Consider the following 18,053-nt stretch of genomic DNA (forward strand, 5'->3'; position numbering starts at 1 on the left):
ATTAAGTCTGCCAATGACAGCACATAAAAATATGTCCTGAAATTTCGTTTGTATTATTTTAGGGTTAATTTCATGATGTGTGCTTTACTGTTTGTTTGGTGAGATAACTAGGGGACGAGATATTGAAATAACAAGAAACAATTCGTAAACAAAAGACGACCTCTAACCACGAGAACTAAAATACATTTGGACTCAGCTGTTCCTTAAGGATGAGAAATCTACTAAGTGAGTGTGTTTTATCTGCGATTCTACACTCAACCGTAACTCATATTTTGGTAAAATACACAGGTGGCGGTGGCGTCCCCATCTCAATTGATTCCACTTCCACTAAGAGAAGAAGACTTAGCGACAATTTTTGGTTCTGTTACAATGTAGTGGTGAAAATTATTCCAGTTGTGTTATAGTATATTACGTTACTAGTCCTGAAAATAAGTGTTTACCGGACGAGTGTGGTCGTTCCCGTGCGAGACGAAGTCGAGTACGGGATTACCATACGAGTCCGGTACGCACATTTTGGACGAGTTACGTACGATAGTTTACGCCATACTACTAAATCTGTACAAATCCTTATATATTTCCACCAACTAAAAGAATAAAAATCACTAGTCATGAGAGGTTATGTTTTTGTTTATAACCACTCATTGCCACCTAAATACAGTATAATCAGCTGATTGGTGTCCGGTAAAACTTATTACAGTACAGTAGTACGCAATGAAACCCCATTTGAATAAGCTGGCGGCAAACAGCTGTTTTCTGGGCTAAATACTTGCGTAGGAAGCTCGTCAAAATAATGTAGTGTGGCGTAAACATTTTTTACTACACTAGCCGGTTCAGTTAAGTTCTTAGAATTTAAAAGATTCACTTAACTGCATTGTTTTTTTTTTTAACTTTAACCTGAGGACCAATCAGGTTCAAGGATTGAGAGAAAAGAAGTAAAATCGTAATACTTCGAACGTCATCAGCTGTTATAGAGCTCCCAAATCATGAAAGCACACTTTTGACTCTTAAACTGTTCAGTACAGTACACAATGTTAGGTAAAAAGTTACACCTATTTGAGCGTCGGGTTGGAGGGGGAGGGGGGTAAAAGTTGGAAAAATGGCACTTTTTTGTTTTGGCAAATTTCTCATATAGGGAATAAGTAGTCATTACGCAGTACTCATGGTAAGACCTGGACCCCGGACCGATTTACCTTTTCGTTTTGAGGGCCCTAGAGGCCAAAAACATAATCTGTTTGAGTTCAGTTGTGTGTGTGTGTGTGTTTGTTCGTCAGCACAATAACTCGAGCAAAAATGATATGATTTTGATGAAATTTGGTACATAAGTGTAAACCTTACATTTATTCGAACGAGTTCGCGAACCAGCATGATCATGATCGGACTATAGGAATGCGGGTTTATGGGGTAAAAAATTTTTTTTCCCATTTTTTACTCTAAAAACATAAAATTTTGCAATTTCTTTATAAACCATTTTGTAGAGCTCAAAAAACAAATAATTTAATATCTTGAAGCGTTGTTATGCGCCCAATAGCAACGGAGAAAATTCTTAAAGATTGTAAATTAAAAATTCCCATGTTATTCTAATAGAGAATAAGTAAACTTAATATTTTTGTCATAAAAAAGCAGAGGATGAAAAAAAAGAAAGTATACAAAAGCTTGCGAACAACGACATGAATAATTTACTCCTCTTGTCACAAGTGTTGATGGAATTTTTGGGAAATGATTCCAAATGTTTTTAAGGGTTGTGACTGTAAAATTATCAGAAAAATGGAAAAAAAAACCATACAGTTTGGCAATTAATTGGATACGCTCAAGAACAATTTGTGCATTTTTAAGGACAACCAGTATGTGTCTGAGACGAACTAGAAAGAAATGGCGGTCAGCGAGGGAATTTGAAGATGGAGCTGGGATTCCATATTTTTTTACTGTAAAAATTAATTGTTAAATTCTGATTGTACTGTACTTTTTTTTTTAATTTCCATTGTAATAAATTATTATTTTAAAATGTTCATTAGGCTAAAAGAAAGTTAACTGTTATAATTTACTTGTTTATTAACATATTTTGATCAAATTTAGAACATGCATTTATTTCATACTTAACTATTTACATTTTACAAAAAAACACTTTTTAACCCTCTCTGTTACAGCAAACCTAAGTACTCGTTTAACTGATGCTATTTAAATAGGGAATAAATGTGCTATTTTTAAGAAGATATTTGAGTGTAAATCCAATCAGGCAAATGGAAATTTGCAGAAAGGTTTGCTGCAGTGGGGTATTTATTAAATATCTCGAAAACTATGCATGTTAGCGCAGAATACATCCTATAAAGAAATAATCTTCACAAAATTCTAAACAAGAATGGTCCTCATCATTATCTTGTTAAAGTGATAATTGTTACAGTCTTTAACGCTTTGAAAGTGCCGGAGCCGGAGGCAGCTAAATATTTAAAAAAAATAATAAAATATAGCTACAAAACTTTGAACAATGTCACTGGACACAAAAATAATTGTTATTATTTAGTGATACGCTACCTTCACCTTCTCAAGGTGGACAGCGACAGCTCGCTAGGAGTCAGAAGAAAATCTTTTAAGTAAGCATAGGTTGATATGTATATCAAATTAAAGGTAGGTTTTTGTTAGTAAAATACAATGCCGCGAACCCAAACTCAAACGGGCAACTATGAGTTAAAAATGGCAGCATAAAAAAATTTCTTGAATTTATTATTTTGAATCTTTGAACAGCTCTCATTTTTTGACTCAGTTGTCTGTTTGAGTTCAGGTTTGTGATACTGTATTCCACTAATAAAGACCTTTAATTGGATGTGCATATCAAGCCATTCAAAAATTTTTTACAAAAAATAAAACAAGATAAGGCGAGGAACAAGTAGCAACATGCAAGCAGTGGCAGTGAAGAGTCATGGGTGAGAACTGAGAGTGGGGAGGAATCTTTTGTCACGCAATTTAAAATATTTTCTGTTGCTTGCGGCCTTAGGCTCGGATCCATTTATAAAAGCGGCTTTGATCGAGCCAACAGATATTTGAGTTGGCAGCATTCTGTGACTGAAAACAAAATTTGTAATTCTGAAAAAAATTACAAACATAGTAGGAAAGATTAGTTAGGTTTAAAAAGTGCATCGGTAAAGAACATTAAACAGTGCCTTTGGTACTAAATCTAATATTTGTCCTGGTTCTTAAAGCTGTATATGACTTTTGTAAATAAAAGATTGGTCTAGATCACCCCGAGACATTGTGGTTTCGATTTGTGTAGCACTAGTGTGATATGTGATTCACCAATCTTACTGTGAAATCGTCAATATACGTGATACAATTAATTTGATATCACGGACGATTACTTAAGATTAAACTTTAAAATGACAAATTATATGTTAACAAAAACCATCTTCTTTATTTCTTTCATCGAACAACAACACGCTAAACTATTATCTTTTTTTTAACAAAACAATTGGAACATATGACTATTTTTTTATATCAATCAGATTAAGTCTTTTGGCAAACTTATAGTCAAATATCCATTGAGGTTTTTTATAAACGATTGATCATAGTACGTCAACTGATGAAATGATTACAAATTTAACATTATCATTTTATTTATGCACTGATATCAAGCTCTTAGTCTTGTTATAAGTGCCTAATAGTTGTTTTCAGTACAAGTAAAGCAACTAGTCATAGTTTGTAAGGCACAACCATTTGCAAACTATGGCAGTGTGAACATTGATACTTTATTGAGACTCGGAAACTACTTTTTTACATAGAGTGAAGAGGAATATTACTGAAATTAATTTTGTTACTTTTACCTGTTGTGTTGCTCGTGAAGGTAAAAGTCGTGAACATTAACCTTAGTGGTTGGAATTAATTAATTTTAAAAATGCATCAATCTGAATAGCGAGAAAGCTAAAGCAGAAGTAACACGAGCCAGGACCTGTCCTTTAACTATTGGCAGGACCTGTCCTGACATAGGTGAGCAACACAAAGAACCCCTGACAGTGGCGTAACTAGACTGACTGCGTAGACTCATTCTCTCCCCCCCACCCCCGTAACCTCCAACGACATTTCTCCATACTTCCACACTTCCTGGATACTCTTCACTACATACAACATTGTACAAGCTCTATCCAATTAGAAAAAGATTATCCAAAGAAATATAATTTATTATGTAGGTACAGTAATTTTAAAGTTAAATATAAAAAAAAATATTGAAAGTAAAATTAAGTTACTAAACATTTACAAACACCATTAACATAACTGAAGCATTACATACTGTACTTACAATTAATTAATGTCCTTTTAGGTTGATAAAATATATACTACTTCTTACTTTACTCAAAATTTTATATTTCTTCAATGCCCTATACAGTATGCATGATATCGCAAGCTACAATATTATTCATGTTCCGTTTCGCAAAATTCAATTAATTTCACTAGATGACACACTCTTACAGTCAAAGAGCTCTGCCTACAGCTCTTTTAGAAGTTTAAGACTTTAAGTATCAGCAATATCCCGTTTAAAAAAAAAAAAACATGTCAAACTTTGGTAGTTTTTTCACTTTTTCATCTTCTTATTTTTTCTGTTTTTGGAACTCTGCACTACTAGGTCTTTTATTTCTGCCCATTTTGTTCAGTATAAACATATCAAATCCACTAAAACGCACAAATAAACGGTGTACTAATTTCAATTGTAATAACAAATACACTGACAAAATTTGTTTTGTATTGTCATAAAACAAATAACACTACTGATTGTACAACAAGGACTGACAGGGACACGTGGTCGTGTTTACTAAAATAATACTGGACGATTTTATCTGTCTATCTTTATAGCTAATGACGATAAATAAAAATAACTAAACAAGAACAGTCAATTCTTGTGATAAGAATGGCGCAGATGTGCACCAAGGAGATCACGATAATAGTAAACAAAAGTCACCAACATTCTGTTGTGACTGTAACTGAATAAAGTACCACGGATATATTTTTTACATTTATTTTTGGTAAGCTACAGGGAGTTTTGCTTCAACATATTTTTGTGAAAAAGATTTTCCAGAATATAAGGCCTGCACCCCAACGCACCACATTGGTTGCATTGGCGTTAGTTACGCCACTGACGCCTGATACATTTGGATTCACACAGAACTAGTGGTATTACAAACCAATCTACAGATTTTAACCCAGTTGTTGAATGCTCAAGTTAGTCAATGTAGACAATCCTCAGAACTGTTGTAAACTTGATGTACATTTTTCATGGAGGATTTAAATAAATTCAGTTTTTAAAATAAAGTCTTTTAATTCTCTATAGCACAGCTAAATCAAAAATATTATTTTTGGCTATGTTAAAATTGTTTTTTAACGTACTTTCACTTTTAATATTTACAATCCAGTACTTTCATTTACACATTCCTGAGTTCCACAAGTTGAGATTGGGGATTGGGTTATGATACAAGTTCAGCGATAAAGTAAAACATTTACTGACAAAATGTACACAACGCACACTGAATGAACCTGTACACAGACAGAAAACATCCTTTGTACCATTGTAACATAATATGCAGAAAACCACGCAGGTAACAAAATTGTACGGTACTAATAATCATCCATATCGGCCATAGCAAACAGCTGTTGGGAGGGTCGGCCACCCCTTCTGTCCGAGATGAAATACACTCGTGTATCATTGCCACCCACATCTGTCTGCGTACTCCTGGTTTGTGTGTCTGCGTAGCGCAGTGGTTGTGTGAAGATTGACCTAGGTAGGTTCAGTTGCTGTTCCATCAATAGAGCCTCTAGCTGCATGTTGTACTTCTTGTTCTCCAAACACTCCAACTGTAGCTCTTGCATCCTCTGCCGCTTAGTCTTTTCGTCCATTTGTGAAAGGAAGGAATTTTTCGAAGGTGCGTAGACTTCTGAAAGATCAGCCAATAAAAATGTTTATCCAACCACATAGAGCAATTAGAGGACACTTTCTGCACTAACTCTATTCTGGAGACTACCGACCTAAAGTTGATGTTTCAATTTTTCAAAAGACAGTATCGTTGCTGGCCCCTTTACCCTTCCTTATTCACAAAGCCAACTTTTTAGATGCATAGAAAAAATATCATCTCTTATGGAAGCACCTTTAATTTATCTCTCTCTCTCTCTGTGGCCCATCACAACAACAACAATCTAGTTTATTGTTGAGTTAAAAGTAGCATAAATGTACCTAGAATAGAACATTAATGTTTGCATCTAAAAAGAATCATTGAGAACATAAATGTTTGGATTATAGTTTAGTCTGTAGAGAAGGTCAGTTATGTCACACTTAATTTACGTTTGATGTAAGGGAGCCATATTGTTTCATTAAATTAACACTTAGGCCTTCATATATTGTTTGGTAACAAAATGTATTCTTACAGACTGACAGTTAAGCTATACAGTATGCGCTGCATAAAGTGCATAAAAACTGAATGAAAAATTTGTAGCCTAACTTAAAAAAAATACACTTAAAGCATACTATTTTTAGTGTCATGTTGACAATTATAAATAGATATTCTATTTCAAAACACAATAAGCAATTTATTACTTTATAGCAAATCAATAAGAAACAAATATTTACCTTTCCTTGACTGAGATGAACGAGTTTCATTCAGCGACCTCACTTTTCCAACTCTCAGGGGCTCAGTTTCTGGGGAATAAAATAAGTTAATTGTCATTACATGGTCAACTTAGAAAACCTCAGCTCTAGGACACCGATGAAACATAATTTTTTTTTAACTTCTTTACCACCAACCTGGCCTAAATCTGCAAAACCCAAGCTGAATAAAAGATAAAATTCCTGGAAGCTAAATAAATTGGCTCAGAGAAACAAAGGTAAGATGAGGTGTCCAGAGGTGGATCCAGAGAAGAAGTTTGGGCAGCCTTCCAGGGGGTTTGGGGGGCCTCAACCAAAAAATTTTTAACCTCAAAACAATCATTTTTAGCTATAAAAACACTTAATAACTACGCCCAGAATGTAGTTAATTACAAGCAAACTCTTTCCATTTCCCAAGCCATTCAATTTTGATTGTTTTCTATCAGTTTCGACTGGGTCTGTAACAAAAATCAAAACATGGCAAAATTGAGACATGCATTTTTTAGGCAAGGAAATGTATTAATTATAAATGTTACTAGCCATATATAATGTTAAATATTCAAATTGCAACAAGAATGCACATCCAAACTAACAAAAACATGACACGGCGATAAAACCGAGCGATGGGAAAAGTAAGAACAAGAAGGTGAATAGGCACAGGTTCTCCCACACAGAGAGATATTTAATTATCTTTTTGATTACTAAGCTATCCCATTCCTAATACATATGAACATTACAAGATCCTAATAATATAGCGTGTACATGGCTTTCAAACAAAACAATGTATGGTATGCAGTCCTCGTTGCCTCAGGGGTACTAGTCTCTTTGATTCGTTTTATGGCGAAGTGAGCTGGCCTGAGTTTATGGCAAAGACACACTACATGACGATCCCAGGATGAATTTTCATCAATTATGACGCCTAGATGTTTGATTTCTTCAGCTGCTATCAGGGTGGGCATTTCATTTATTTAAAATTATAAATGTTGTACATATTTTTACCAAAATATTCGTCGTTGAGGTGGGGAGGGGGGTGCATCTCCCAGTTCCACCCCATGAGTTATATTTCACAATAAGGTCAACAATATATTTCAATATTATGGGTTTTTCAACAACTCAAACCATAATCATATGTATAAAATGTCCTGTGACGCTGTACTGTTCTCAATGAGAACACACGTAAATCAAGTATAGTGTTTATTGTATAGAATAAATAAGTATTGTGTGGTACTGAATAGAAAAACTATTTGTGACAATCTTTTAAGACAGTTCCTATGAACAGCTACTGGCTAAATAAGGATCTCAGATTTTTTAAGTATCTAATTAGCCTACAAACCTTGGTCTGTCAGTTCCATAGTGCTATAGTCATGTTCCTGCCGTTCTTCACCTTGCACTATTTCTTCAGAGAGATATTGTTCCCCAATCACCTGGAAATGTTCTTCTTCTCCATTCTCTCCCACCACCTTTACCGTGATTCCTTCGTCTGATATTCCTGCCAATTCCGACACTTGCGCCCTTGGAGTGGGAGTGATGTACTTGGGTTTCTAAACAAATTAAGTCTAACTATAAACAGGTATTTAACCAGCTAACCCTTTGAGTGCTAGGCCAAAAATTTGTAGTTTTTAATATTTCTTTATTTACCTTTTAATTCTATTACCTGTTATTGAATTGTAGGTAACAGTTTTGTTCTCACTATTTTAAAACGTTTTTATTAGCTCGCTTTCTTGTCCGATACAAATTTTAAAATCAATTTTATACTAACTTCCCGACGAGCTAGAGACTTGAAACTTGAAACATAGCTCACAAATGGAAGACAATGCAATATTATTGTAGTAAAAAAACATGTGTCTTCAATTCTTTATTATTGTTTTGTTGTGTTTGTAAACAAATCCATTATAATTCAATGTAGTATTGTTCAAGTTATTAAAAACCTTTCTAAAGGTAATAAAAGTTCTTTTTCATTCGTTCTTACTCTCATTACAATTTTAATAACTTGATATTGTGAAATGAATACGATCCTAAAGCCAGACAAGTTTAGTGTAGATCCAAACTCATCATCTGCAAGTAAGGAATGGACACATTGGCACAAAACGTTTCAGAATTTTGTTACCAGCATCACACCACAACCATCCGACTCCGATAAACTCAAAATACTTATAAACTTTATTACTCCGGAAATCGACGAGTACATAAGTGAAAGCGGTACGTATAACGATGCTATATCTGTGCTAAGAAGTATCTATGTAAAACCTGTAAATGAAATATATTCCAGACATAAACTATCTGCACGTCAGCAGCAACCTGAGGAGACTATTGACCAATATCTCCAGGCTTTAAAATTACTAAGTAAAGACTGTCAGTTTAAAGCTGTCACAGCTGAAAAGAATAGGGATGATTATATCCGTGACACGTTTATTGCAGGAATAAAATCTTCAGCAATTCGCCAGCGCTTACTAGAAAATGTTTCGTTGACCCTAGATCAGGCATATAGTCATGCCAGATCCCTAGAACTTGCACATGAGCAATCATTAGCTTTCCAATCTATAGTAAATGCAACTTCGTCCCAAGAAACTCAAGCAAGCAATCAGAATGTTGAAGCAACTTCAAGCAGTTTAGAAAAGTGTTCTCTAGCTGCTGTGACTGAAAAATGTTTCTTTTGCGGTAATCTAAGACATCCTAGGGTCAAATGTCCAGCTAAAAATACAATTTGTCATAACTGTGGTAAACAGGGGCATTGTCTGCAGGGCAGGTAAACTACAAACCAAGCAATTGGATAAATCTAAAGAAGTAATGAACTCTATTGACCTAGCAGCTTCGCCCGGTGGGTTAACAAAGAGTACAGTACAAGCCCTAGTTAATGGTAAATCTGTCTCTGCTTTGATAGATACGGGAAGCTCTCTAAGTTTTATAAACAAATCTACTGCTCTTAATTTAGGTATTCCTATAAAACCAGGTAGGGGTACTGTCTCAATGGCTACTACATCAATCACATCCGACATAACAGGTCAATGCAAAGTAAATCTTGTCATTCTTGATCACTTTTACAAGCAAGTTAATCTTTCATTGTTACCAGATCTTTGTGCAGACATAATTGTTGGACATGATATTTTGAAAAACCATGCAAGTATTAAAGTAGTCTTTGGTGGTAACAAGTCACAACTAACCGTATGTAGCGTGGCAGCCTCAACTGTAGAACCGGTATCTTTGTTTTCTAATTTAAAACCGGAATGTAAGCCAATCGCAATCAAGTATCATCGCCATAGCACCAATGATTTAAAGTTTATTGAAAACGAAGTAAGTAAATTGCTCAAAGACGATGTTATAGAGCCTAGTATGTCTCCATGGAGGGCTCAAGCATTAGTAGTTACTACTGAAAATCATAGAAAAAGAATGGTCATTGACTACTCCAGAACTATAAATCGTTTTACATTACTGGACGCTTACCCACTACCTAGAATCGATGATATCGTTAACAAAGTTGCAAATTATGAGTTTTTCAGTACTATCGACTTGAAAAGTGCGTACCACCAAGTTAAGATAAGAAATGAAGAAAAGCACTACACAGCTTTTGAGGCCTGTGGTCAACTCTACCAGTTTAAGCGTATCCCGTTTGGGGTCACTAATGGGGTGGCAGCATTCCAACGTGTAATTGACCAAGTCATCCGAACAGAACAGTTACAAGACACTTACGCCTATCTTGACGATGTTACTATCTGTGGAAAAACACAAGAACAACACGATATAAACTTAAAAAAAGTTTATCGAAGCTGCATCCAAATACAATCTAACTATTAATAATGAGAAGTCTTCATTTTCACTGCGATCGATCAACTTGTTGGGCTATCATATATCAAACAAAACTATCAAGCCTGACCCCAGTCGACTAGATCCTTTGAAAAATGTACCTCCGCCCAGAGACACCGCATCACTGAGGAGGACCCTTGGTATGTTTTCACATTATGCATCACTTATACCAGATTATGCTGCCAAAGTGATTCCACTTGCGCGTACTACATTCCCTTTGTCCAAAGCAGGGCTCCAGTCTTTTGAAGCTATAAAAAGTGAAATCATCGGATCTGTAGTAAGCTGCATTGACCCTGAAGCACAGTTCATCGTAGAAACTGATGCATCTGAGAGTACCATTGCTGCTACTTTGACTCAATCGAACCGTCCAGTTGCATTCTTCTCAAGGATACTTTCTCCAGCAGAACAAAGACATTCAAGTGTCGAAAAAGAAGCACAAGCTATTGTGGAAGCACTGCGGAAATGGCGTCACTATTTGGTTGGTAAACATTTCAAACTGATTACTGACCAGAGGTCGGTTTCTTTTATGTTCGATAACAACCGTCATGGCAAAGTGAAAAATGAAAAGATAATGAGGTGGAAATTGGAATTGTCGTGCTTTCATTATGATATTGTATATAGACCCGGTAAAGATAATATGGCTGCAGATGCCTTGACTAGAGTATGTTCTTCAATCCAAAATCAAGAAAAACTGTTGATTGATTTACATGCCAATCTATGTCACCCAGGTGTGACACGTTTGTACCACTGGGTTCGGAGTAAGAACTTGCCCTACTCGATTGATGAAATCAGACGAATAACAAACTCCTGCAATGTGTGTGCTGCTGTGAAGCCTAGATTCTTCAAACACAAAGGGATTTTGATTAAAGCCACTTCTGCATTTGAACGTCTGAATATCGATTTCAAAGGCCCACTGCCTTCATCAAGTCGAAACCGTTACTTATTAGTAATAGTAGACGAGTTTTCACGGTTCCCTTTCGCTTTCCCGTGTTCAGACATGTCGTCGTCAACAGTTAAGTCAAAACTAAAAACATTATTTTCTACTTTTGGGGTTCCTAGTTACATACATTCGGACAGAGGAACATCATTTCTGAGCCAAGACCTAAAAAGCTACTTGAACTCTCTTGGTATCTCAACTAGTAGAACCACTGCGTACAATCCAGCAGGTAATGGGCAAGTAGAAAGGTATAACGGCATTCTATGGAAAACAATTGAACTGGCATTGAAATCACTTAACTTAGAAATAAACCAATGGGAGACAGTTTTAGAGGATGCCCTTAGCTCAGTGAGATCATTACTTTGCACAGCCACAAATCAAACTCCTCACGAGCGTATGTTCTTACATCCACGTAGATCTGGGAACAATGGTGTTTCAGCTCCTTCATGGCTTCTCAATTCCGGCCCTGTGTACTTGAAGAGATTCAATCGTACGTCAAAGTATGAGCCACTTGTTGAAGAGGTCCAACTTCTTCACGGAAATGCCGAGTATGCTCATGTTAAGTTGCCTGATGGAAGAGAAACTACCGTGTCTACACGTCATCTTGCTCCAGTTGGTGAGTGCCAAACCGACATAGAGCAAACCGATTTTGAGAGTGATGAAAATACTCTATTACCCACTTCTCAACCTGAACCTGAATACTTTCCTAGTCCATCATCAACACAGAATCAAGAAGATGAAATGAATACTACTGCCGAGAATTTACAACCTAGACAAGAAGCCAATAAGAACCATAACACATATCCGAGAAGAAGTTTCAGAAGCAGAAGACCTCCTAATTATTTAAATGACTACGTTCATTAACATTAGGGAGGAAGAATGTAGTAAAAAAACATGTGTCTTCAATTCTTTATTATTGTTTTGTTGTGTTTGTAAACAAATCCATTATAATTCAATGTAGTATTGTTCAAGTTATTAAAAACCTTTCTAAAGGTAATAAAAGTTCTTTTTCATTCGTTCTTACTCTCATTACAATTATATAATTTAATTTTCATATTTCCCTTGGGCTTGTTTTTATTAAATCGCTTTCTTGCAAATTTTGATACTTCCCGATGAGCTAGAGACTTGAAATTTGAAACATAGCTCATAAATGGATGACAATACAATATTATGACATTTAATTTTCATATTTCCCTTGGACTACGCCCCATGGGCTTGTTTTTATTAGCTCGCTTTCCTACAAATTTTGATATCAATTTTAAACTAAGTTCCTGATGAGCTAGAGACTTGAAATTTGAAACATAGCTCACAAATGGATGACAATGCAATATTATATAATTTAATTTTCATATTTCCCTTGGGCTACGCCCCTTTGGCTTCCAAATTTTCCATGTTTACATTTTAAAAGAATGTAAACATATAAATTAATTTAAGTCAGCTGTAAATACTTAATGTTGACAGTTAGAAGAGCAGAGGTTAAGAGGTACAGGTTCTGCTCTCGAGATATTCTAAAAATATAAAACAATCATTTCAAAGTAAAGATAAAACATTTAATTACAGATAATAAGGTTTTAGGTTTTGGTTATGTAAAATAGATTTAACATATTTACACATAAAAGACTAAAAACTAGATAATAGTTTATAAATAAAAATACTTTTTAAAAATTCCACGTTTTTAAACGCACTAAAAAGTATAAAATAATTTATAAAACTTTGAGGGAATAAATACTTGTAAGATTTAAAACGAAAAACGTGGGGCAGATCATAATAGTTCAATAGGTGAAGTTAATTGTAAATCAGCATGCGCCCTACGTTTTTCGTTTTAAATCTTACAAGTATTTTTATTCTCTCAAAGTTTTATAAATTATTTTATACTTTTTAGTGCGTTTAAAAACGTGGAATTTTTAAAAAAGTATTTTTATTTATAAATTATTACTATCCAGGCTAATTTGGAATATTAAACATTCATTATTATCGATGATTTTTTTTATATAGGCCTATCGGTAGGCCTATTTTTGTTTTCCATTACAATCCATATTCCTTTTTTATATCTTCAAACGCATTTAAATTACAAATTGAGAATGATACATGTCTAGGCAAAAATAATAGGCCCTAGTAAGAAATTAAACTGTTCTAAAATAACCTTAAACAACTAACAAAACTTGCTATCAGGCTACCATTTCAAAATTCCGTTTGACAGAAAAGGCATGTGGAGAATATCCTTTAAAATGAACTAGTGGACCTGTGCGGTTCAATGCCCCGCAAAATGACATATGAATTTAGAAAACAAATTCATCGCATTATATATTGACTCGACGTCGAAAATTAAATGCAGTAATAATGAAGCCTTGGAAGGGAAGCAGTTCAGCCATTTTCTAGCTGTATGTGTATTACATTTAGTAAATTAATAAGTGTTCAGGTTCAAGTATGTTATAGGCAGCGAGCAAGGTTATAGGGTAGTTATTTTTTAAAGATTTTTAAAACACATTTAACAAAAAATTTTATCATATCAAACCAATAGGCCTATGTAGCATATTTTGAGGGTCATAAAAATGCTGCTTGAAGAAAACACACTTTTAAAAATAAACACTAAAAAACAATATCTTTATCACAAAATCACTTCCATGAATACTACGATTTTAGCCTTAAAGTTACCTTCAGGAAGATTACCCTGGTCAGAGTTTTCCGTAACGAATATGCGTATCCTATTAAAAGATGTAGCCTTACTTAAAACAACATATAATATAGTTGCTCATGACTCAATTGGTCTGGGTAAGAACAGCGCTGCAAATGCCAAAGGTAACAGAAATTAGCATCTTTCCATTTTGAAAGGTAAGTTTGTTTCAGATGGGTAAATCTTTATCCTCGAAATCAAAATATGTCCCCACTCACTTGTTCCAGTTAAGACTTTACATTCTATTAAGTTGTTAACCATTGATTCTGATCACATGAAGCCTTGTGCCCTTTTTGATATATTAATATTCCTCATCAATAAAACCACTGCCCCCTTTTATTAGTCTAATCTGTTTCTTGGCCATCCACTGACCTCTATATTTAAAAACTCAGTTGGATTTTCTAGATAGGTGTCTCCGCCTTCGTCTGTTTTTAAGGACCCACTCTTCTTCCCCTTGGTATACTGACAATTAATTACCTGACTTGTCAAGTTCATGTAGTAATTCAATAATACTGTTAGTTTATAAAGAAAATTAGATAAAAGTTACTTGGCTTGGTGCTTTCATAACTGCAAACTCAAAATACACCCACAAGTAAAAAAGAATGGTTAAAAAAACTATGTGTAATAACATTATTCACATGAAGTAGATGATTTGTTTGATTTGTCGATCAGCTGTTTAGTTTCAAATGAATTAATAATGTCAAAGATTTGTGATTTAAATATATAAATTATTATAGTAAAGTTTTCTAAATCATGGTAACTTGTTCTCCACTAAATTTTACTATTCCCAGCATTAAAATAAAGTATTAAGATCCATTATGGGTAAACTTTAAGGTACACAATCCTTGATTGAAATGTAGTAGGTATACATTAAGAGTCATAATACACAGCAATTATTATGTAGTAGACTTTGACTATTTTCAAGTAGCAAACATATGTTTCTGTAAATAAAAATTATCTCCCATGTTATCCTTATGGAGAAATACGAAACTTTAAAGGGCTCCAGGGCCTCAATATCTCATTATTTCCCTAAAAAGAAAGCTTCCTGCACAACTTCACGTTACCCTCTTTCCAATGACACCAAAAACATGTCAATCGGTTCAGTAGTTTCGGAGGAGTAATTGTCACAAAAAACCTGCTTGCGTATTAAATAAGTATAGATTTATAGCTTACCTTATTTTATATTTATTAAGTTTAGTTAGTTTAGTTTAGTTTACTTAGTTTCATTTAATATATTTTTTTAAAATTGTTTGTTGATACTTAACAATAATTTGTATTTTTATCGTAGTTGTCAGCTGATGTGTTTCAATTCGTCAATATCGATATAACTTAAACTTATCTGATCAAAATATAAAATATCAATATAGGCCTACTAGGTGGCGTTCGCAGAGGCATCCACAAAATTGAGCGGAGTGATCAAGGGTTCATATTATATCGTTTTTATTCTTAAACGACATGGTATATTAGGTGAGGTCAATACTTCAGTATGATAATATTTTTGTTGGGCATCACTCACCTTATTGAAGTCACGAGAACGTAGTCCTTGTCATGTCACAATCATACACAGTTCATTGCACATAAAAATATACAAAAATAAAAATAAATCCAAATTTAAAATATCAGACAAAAGTTCTCAACACCGACGTTTCGCCGCACCAAAATCAACGTGCGGCGTTTTCAAGGTTATTCCTCTTCTCACGCAATCGTTGTGAGCGCCTAACCACGACTGACGACCCCGGTGGTGGAGGAGGGGGAGGGGGGACTCTGTTATCAAGAACAGCTGATGGCATTATCTTCTTTTGTTTAGATTTTTCTATGCATCCTTTAATTTCTTTCTCTATTAGTGTATTGTAAACCGGGCTGATATCAATGGATGCGTTGGCTAATGAATCTTGATCTGAAGTAATAAACAAAGCCTCAATAATATTCCTTTTCTTCCAATTAGGCTCCTTGTATAATATACAGCTTTCCTCCCACTTTATACAATGCCCGGTGTCATGAACGTGTTCATGACGTTGTATATTTTTATGTGCAATGAACTGTGTATGATTGTGACATGACAAGGACTACGTTCTCGTGACTTCAATAAGGTGAGTGATGCCCAACAAAAATATATCGTTTTTGTCATACTGCAGTAAAAACAGTAGCCTAGTTTTTAAAGCATGCTTTAAGGGTCTAAAGTAGCATTTTCAATATTTAGGGAGTAAAAATTGTTTAAAGCCTCTATGGAGGAAAAATCGACTGCCATCAACTCATTTGTAAATTTCGATTTTTAACGATTGCATGTATCGATTCGTGCTTCGTAATCATTTTAACCTACAGTCTACAGTCTCTTCCCGTAGCATTTTAGCATTGCAGATACATTAATCCATTCCCACACTCAACACTGCTCACCTTTACTACTTCCTTCACCACCCTCTACGTCGTGGACCTGTTTCCCTCTCTTCCCATAGCATTTTAGGATTGCAGATACATGAATGTAATTGCCAAAGAGAGTTCCCACGCTCTGCACTAATAGCCTTACTACTTCCTTCACCATTTCCTACGTCATAGACCTGTTTCCTTCCTTTCTCATAGCAATTAAGTATTACACATTACGAGTCATTACCGGCAGCGTATTTCCTGTGGCCACCAACAACGTATCCAACTGAAGTTAAACAAGCGGCGAAAATCTAAATGCACTCTGGACATTCGATAAGTTACTTAGTTTTCTCAAGGATAGGCCTAGACCTAACATGGTATAACTTACTTTGTGTTGACATTAATCCGCAATTGAATGCAAAAATACTTAGCGTGCCTGATTGAGCTGGAAATCAAAGTTTTCCGGGTAATAAGCAGGAGCCCAAAAATTAAATAATCTAACGGAATGTTCTATACCGGTAGCCTAACTTATCGATTATTTCATCCGATTATAACTTAACTTAACCAAACTTGATATAAAAAAATAATCTAACTTAACTTAAATAGGCCTAGGCCTATCGAAAATTTGATATTTTCATTCGGTATTTTGGAGTCCTGCCGGGTAGACTTCCGTATCTGTTGGCACAAACAACCGAATGAAAATATTGATTATTCTAAATATCGTTTGGTTAGTTTGAGGTTAGGTTAACCTTCCTAGAGAGCAACTAAACAAATGATATATCAAATAACTTAATCGATATATCGATCGATATTTTTGTTTGGTTGTTTGTGCCAACAGATAGGCTACAGAAGTCTACCCGTCCTGCTTATGAAAATCTACCCAGGTTTCCCTTGAAACTAACCTATGTTACCGGTAAACTTAGGTACAATGATGACTGCAACCTTGTAGGCCTAGGTAACTTAACTTACCTTGGGTACAACTCCAAGTTTAATTGAAAAACCATGCTTTCTTTCTAGATGTTTTTTCAAATTATTTGAAGTACTTTTCATAGACAATCTTTGGTGACAGATGTTGCAAGAGGCAATTTCTTCCCTCTTATCTACAATTGTGAATTTTGTCCAAATCAGGCTGGTTCTTCGATTTTTCTTTCGTTTAAAAACCACAGGCCTTTCTAAAGTCTTAATTTCCCTTGCTTGCACGTAACCCTCTTCAGTTAAAGTAGGCATGGATTGCATTTCTACACTCGTACCTGCCCTGAAGTCCTCAATATTAACTGTTTCATATCCATCTTCTTTTGGTTCATAGTCTGGATCGTTTCCTCTATCATCAACTTCGACGTCTGACATTGTTTGTAAATATTATAACTACCAAACTTATTGTTAAAATCCAACACCTAACTTAATTCGAAATTTTGTTGACAACCGCCCAAATAACAGGTTCCACTGTACGTACAACTAGTATCACACAACGAATCGATAGACTGCCGCCATGTTATGTTGCTCTTGCTCAGTATTCTCTTTAACTTCTGTTCTCTGCTGGATCTGTAACTGCATGTAACTGGAACGAAGCTACCACAGCTCCAACCAAACATACAGTTGAGCGGTAAACCATAGCCACCTCTACTGATCAGCTGAAGCAGTAAAACGCCGAAAATGAACTACAG

At 34.9% G+C, this 18,053-nt stretch overlaps 1 protein-coding gene across 1 annotated transcript; it reads right to left on the reverse strand.

Annotated features, from left to right (window-relative positions):
* Positions 1-5,463: 5,463 nt before the first annotated feature.
* LOC129000035 (uncharacterized) lies at positions 5,464-17,877 on the reverse strand. The gene is made up of 4 exons (XM_054426884.1): positions 17,359-17,877; positions 7,950-8,157; positions 6,602-6,670; positions 5,464-5,912 (listed from the first exon to the last, which is right to left on the reverse strand). The coding sequence occupies exons 1-4, from the start codon at positions 17,734-17,736 to the stop codon at positions 5,596-5,598; spliced, it is 972 nt and encodes a 323-aa protein (XP_054282859.1). The 5' UTR covers positions 17,737-17,877; the 3' UTR covers positions 5,464-5,595.
* Between the last annotated feature and the right edge of the window lie 176 nt (positions 17,878-18,053).

The sequence above is a fragment of the Macrosteles quadrilineatus genome, unplaced genomic scaffold (assembly GCF_028750875.1).
Source record: "Macrosteles quadrilineatus isolate MER2022 unplaced genomic scaffold, UCM_ALF_1.0 Scaffold_8__2_contigs__length_117827958, whole genome shotgun sequence".
Classification (NCBI taxonomy): domain Eukaryota; kingdom Metazoa; phylum Arthropoda; class Insecta; order Hemiptera; family Cicadellidae; genus Macrosteles; species Macrosteles quadrilineatus.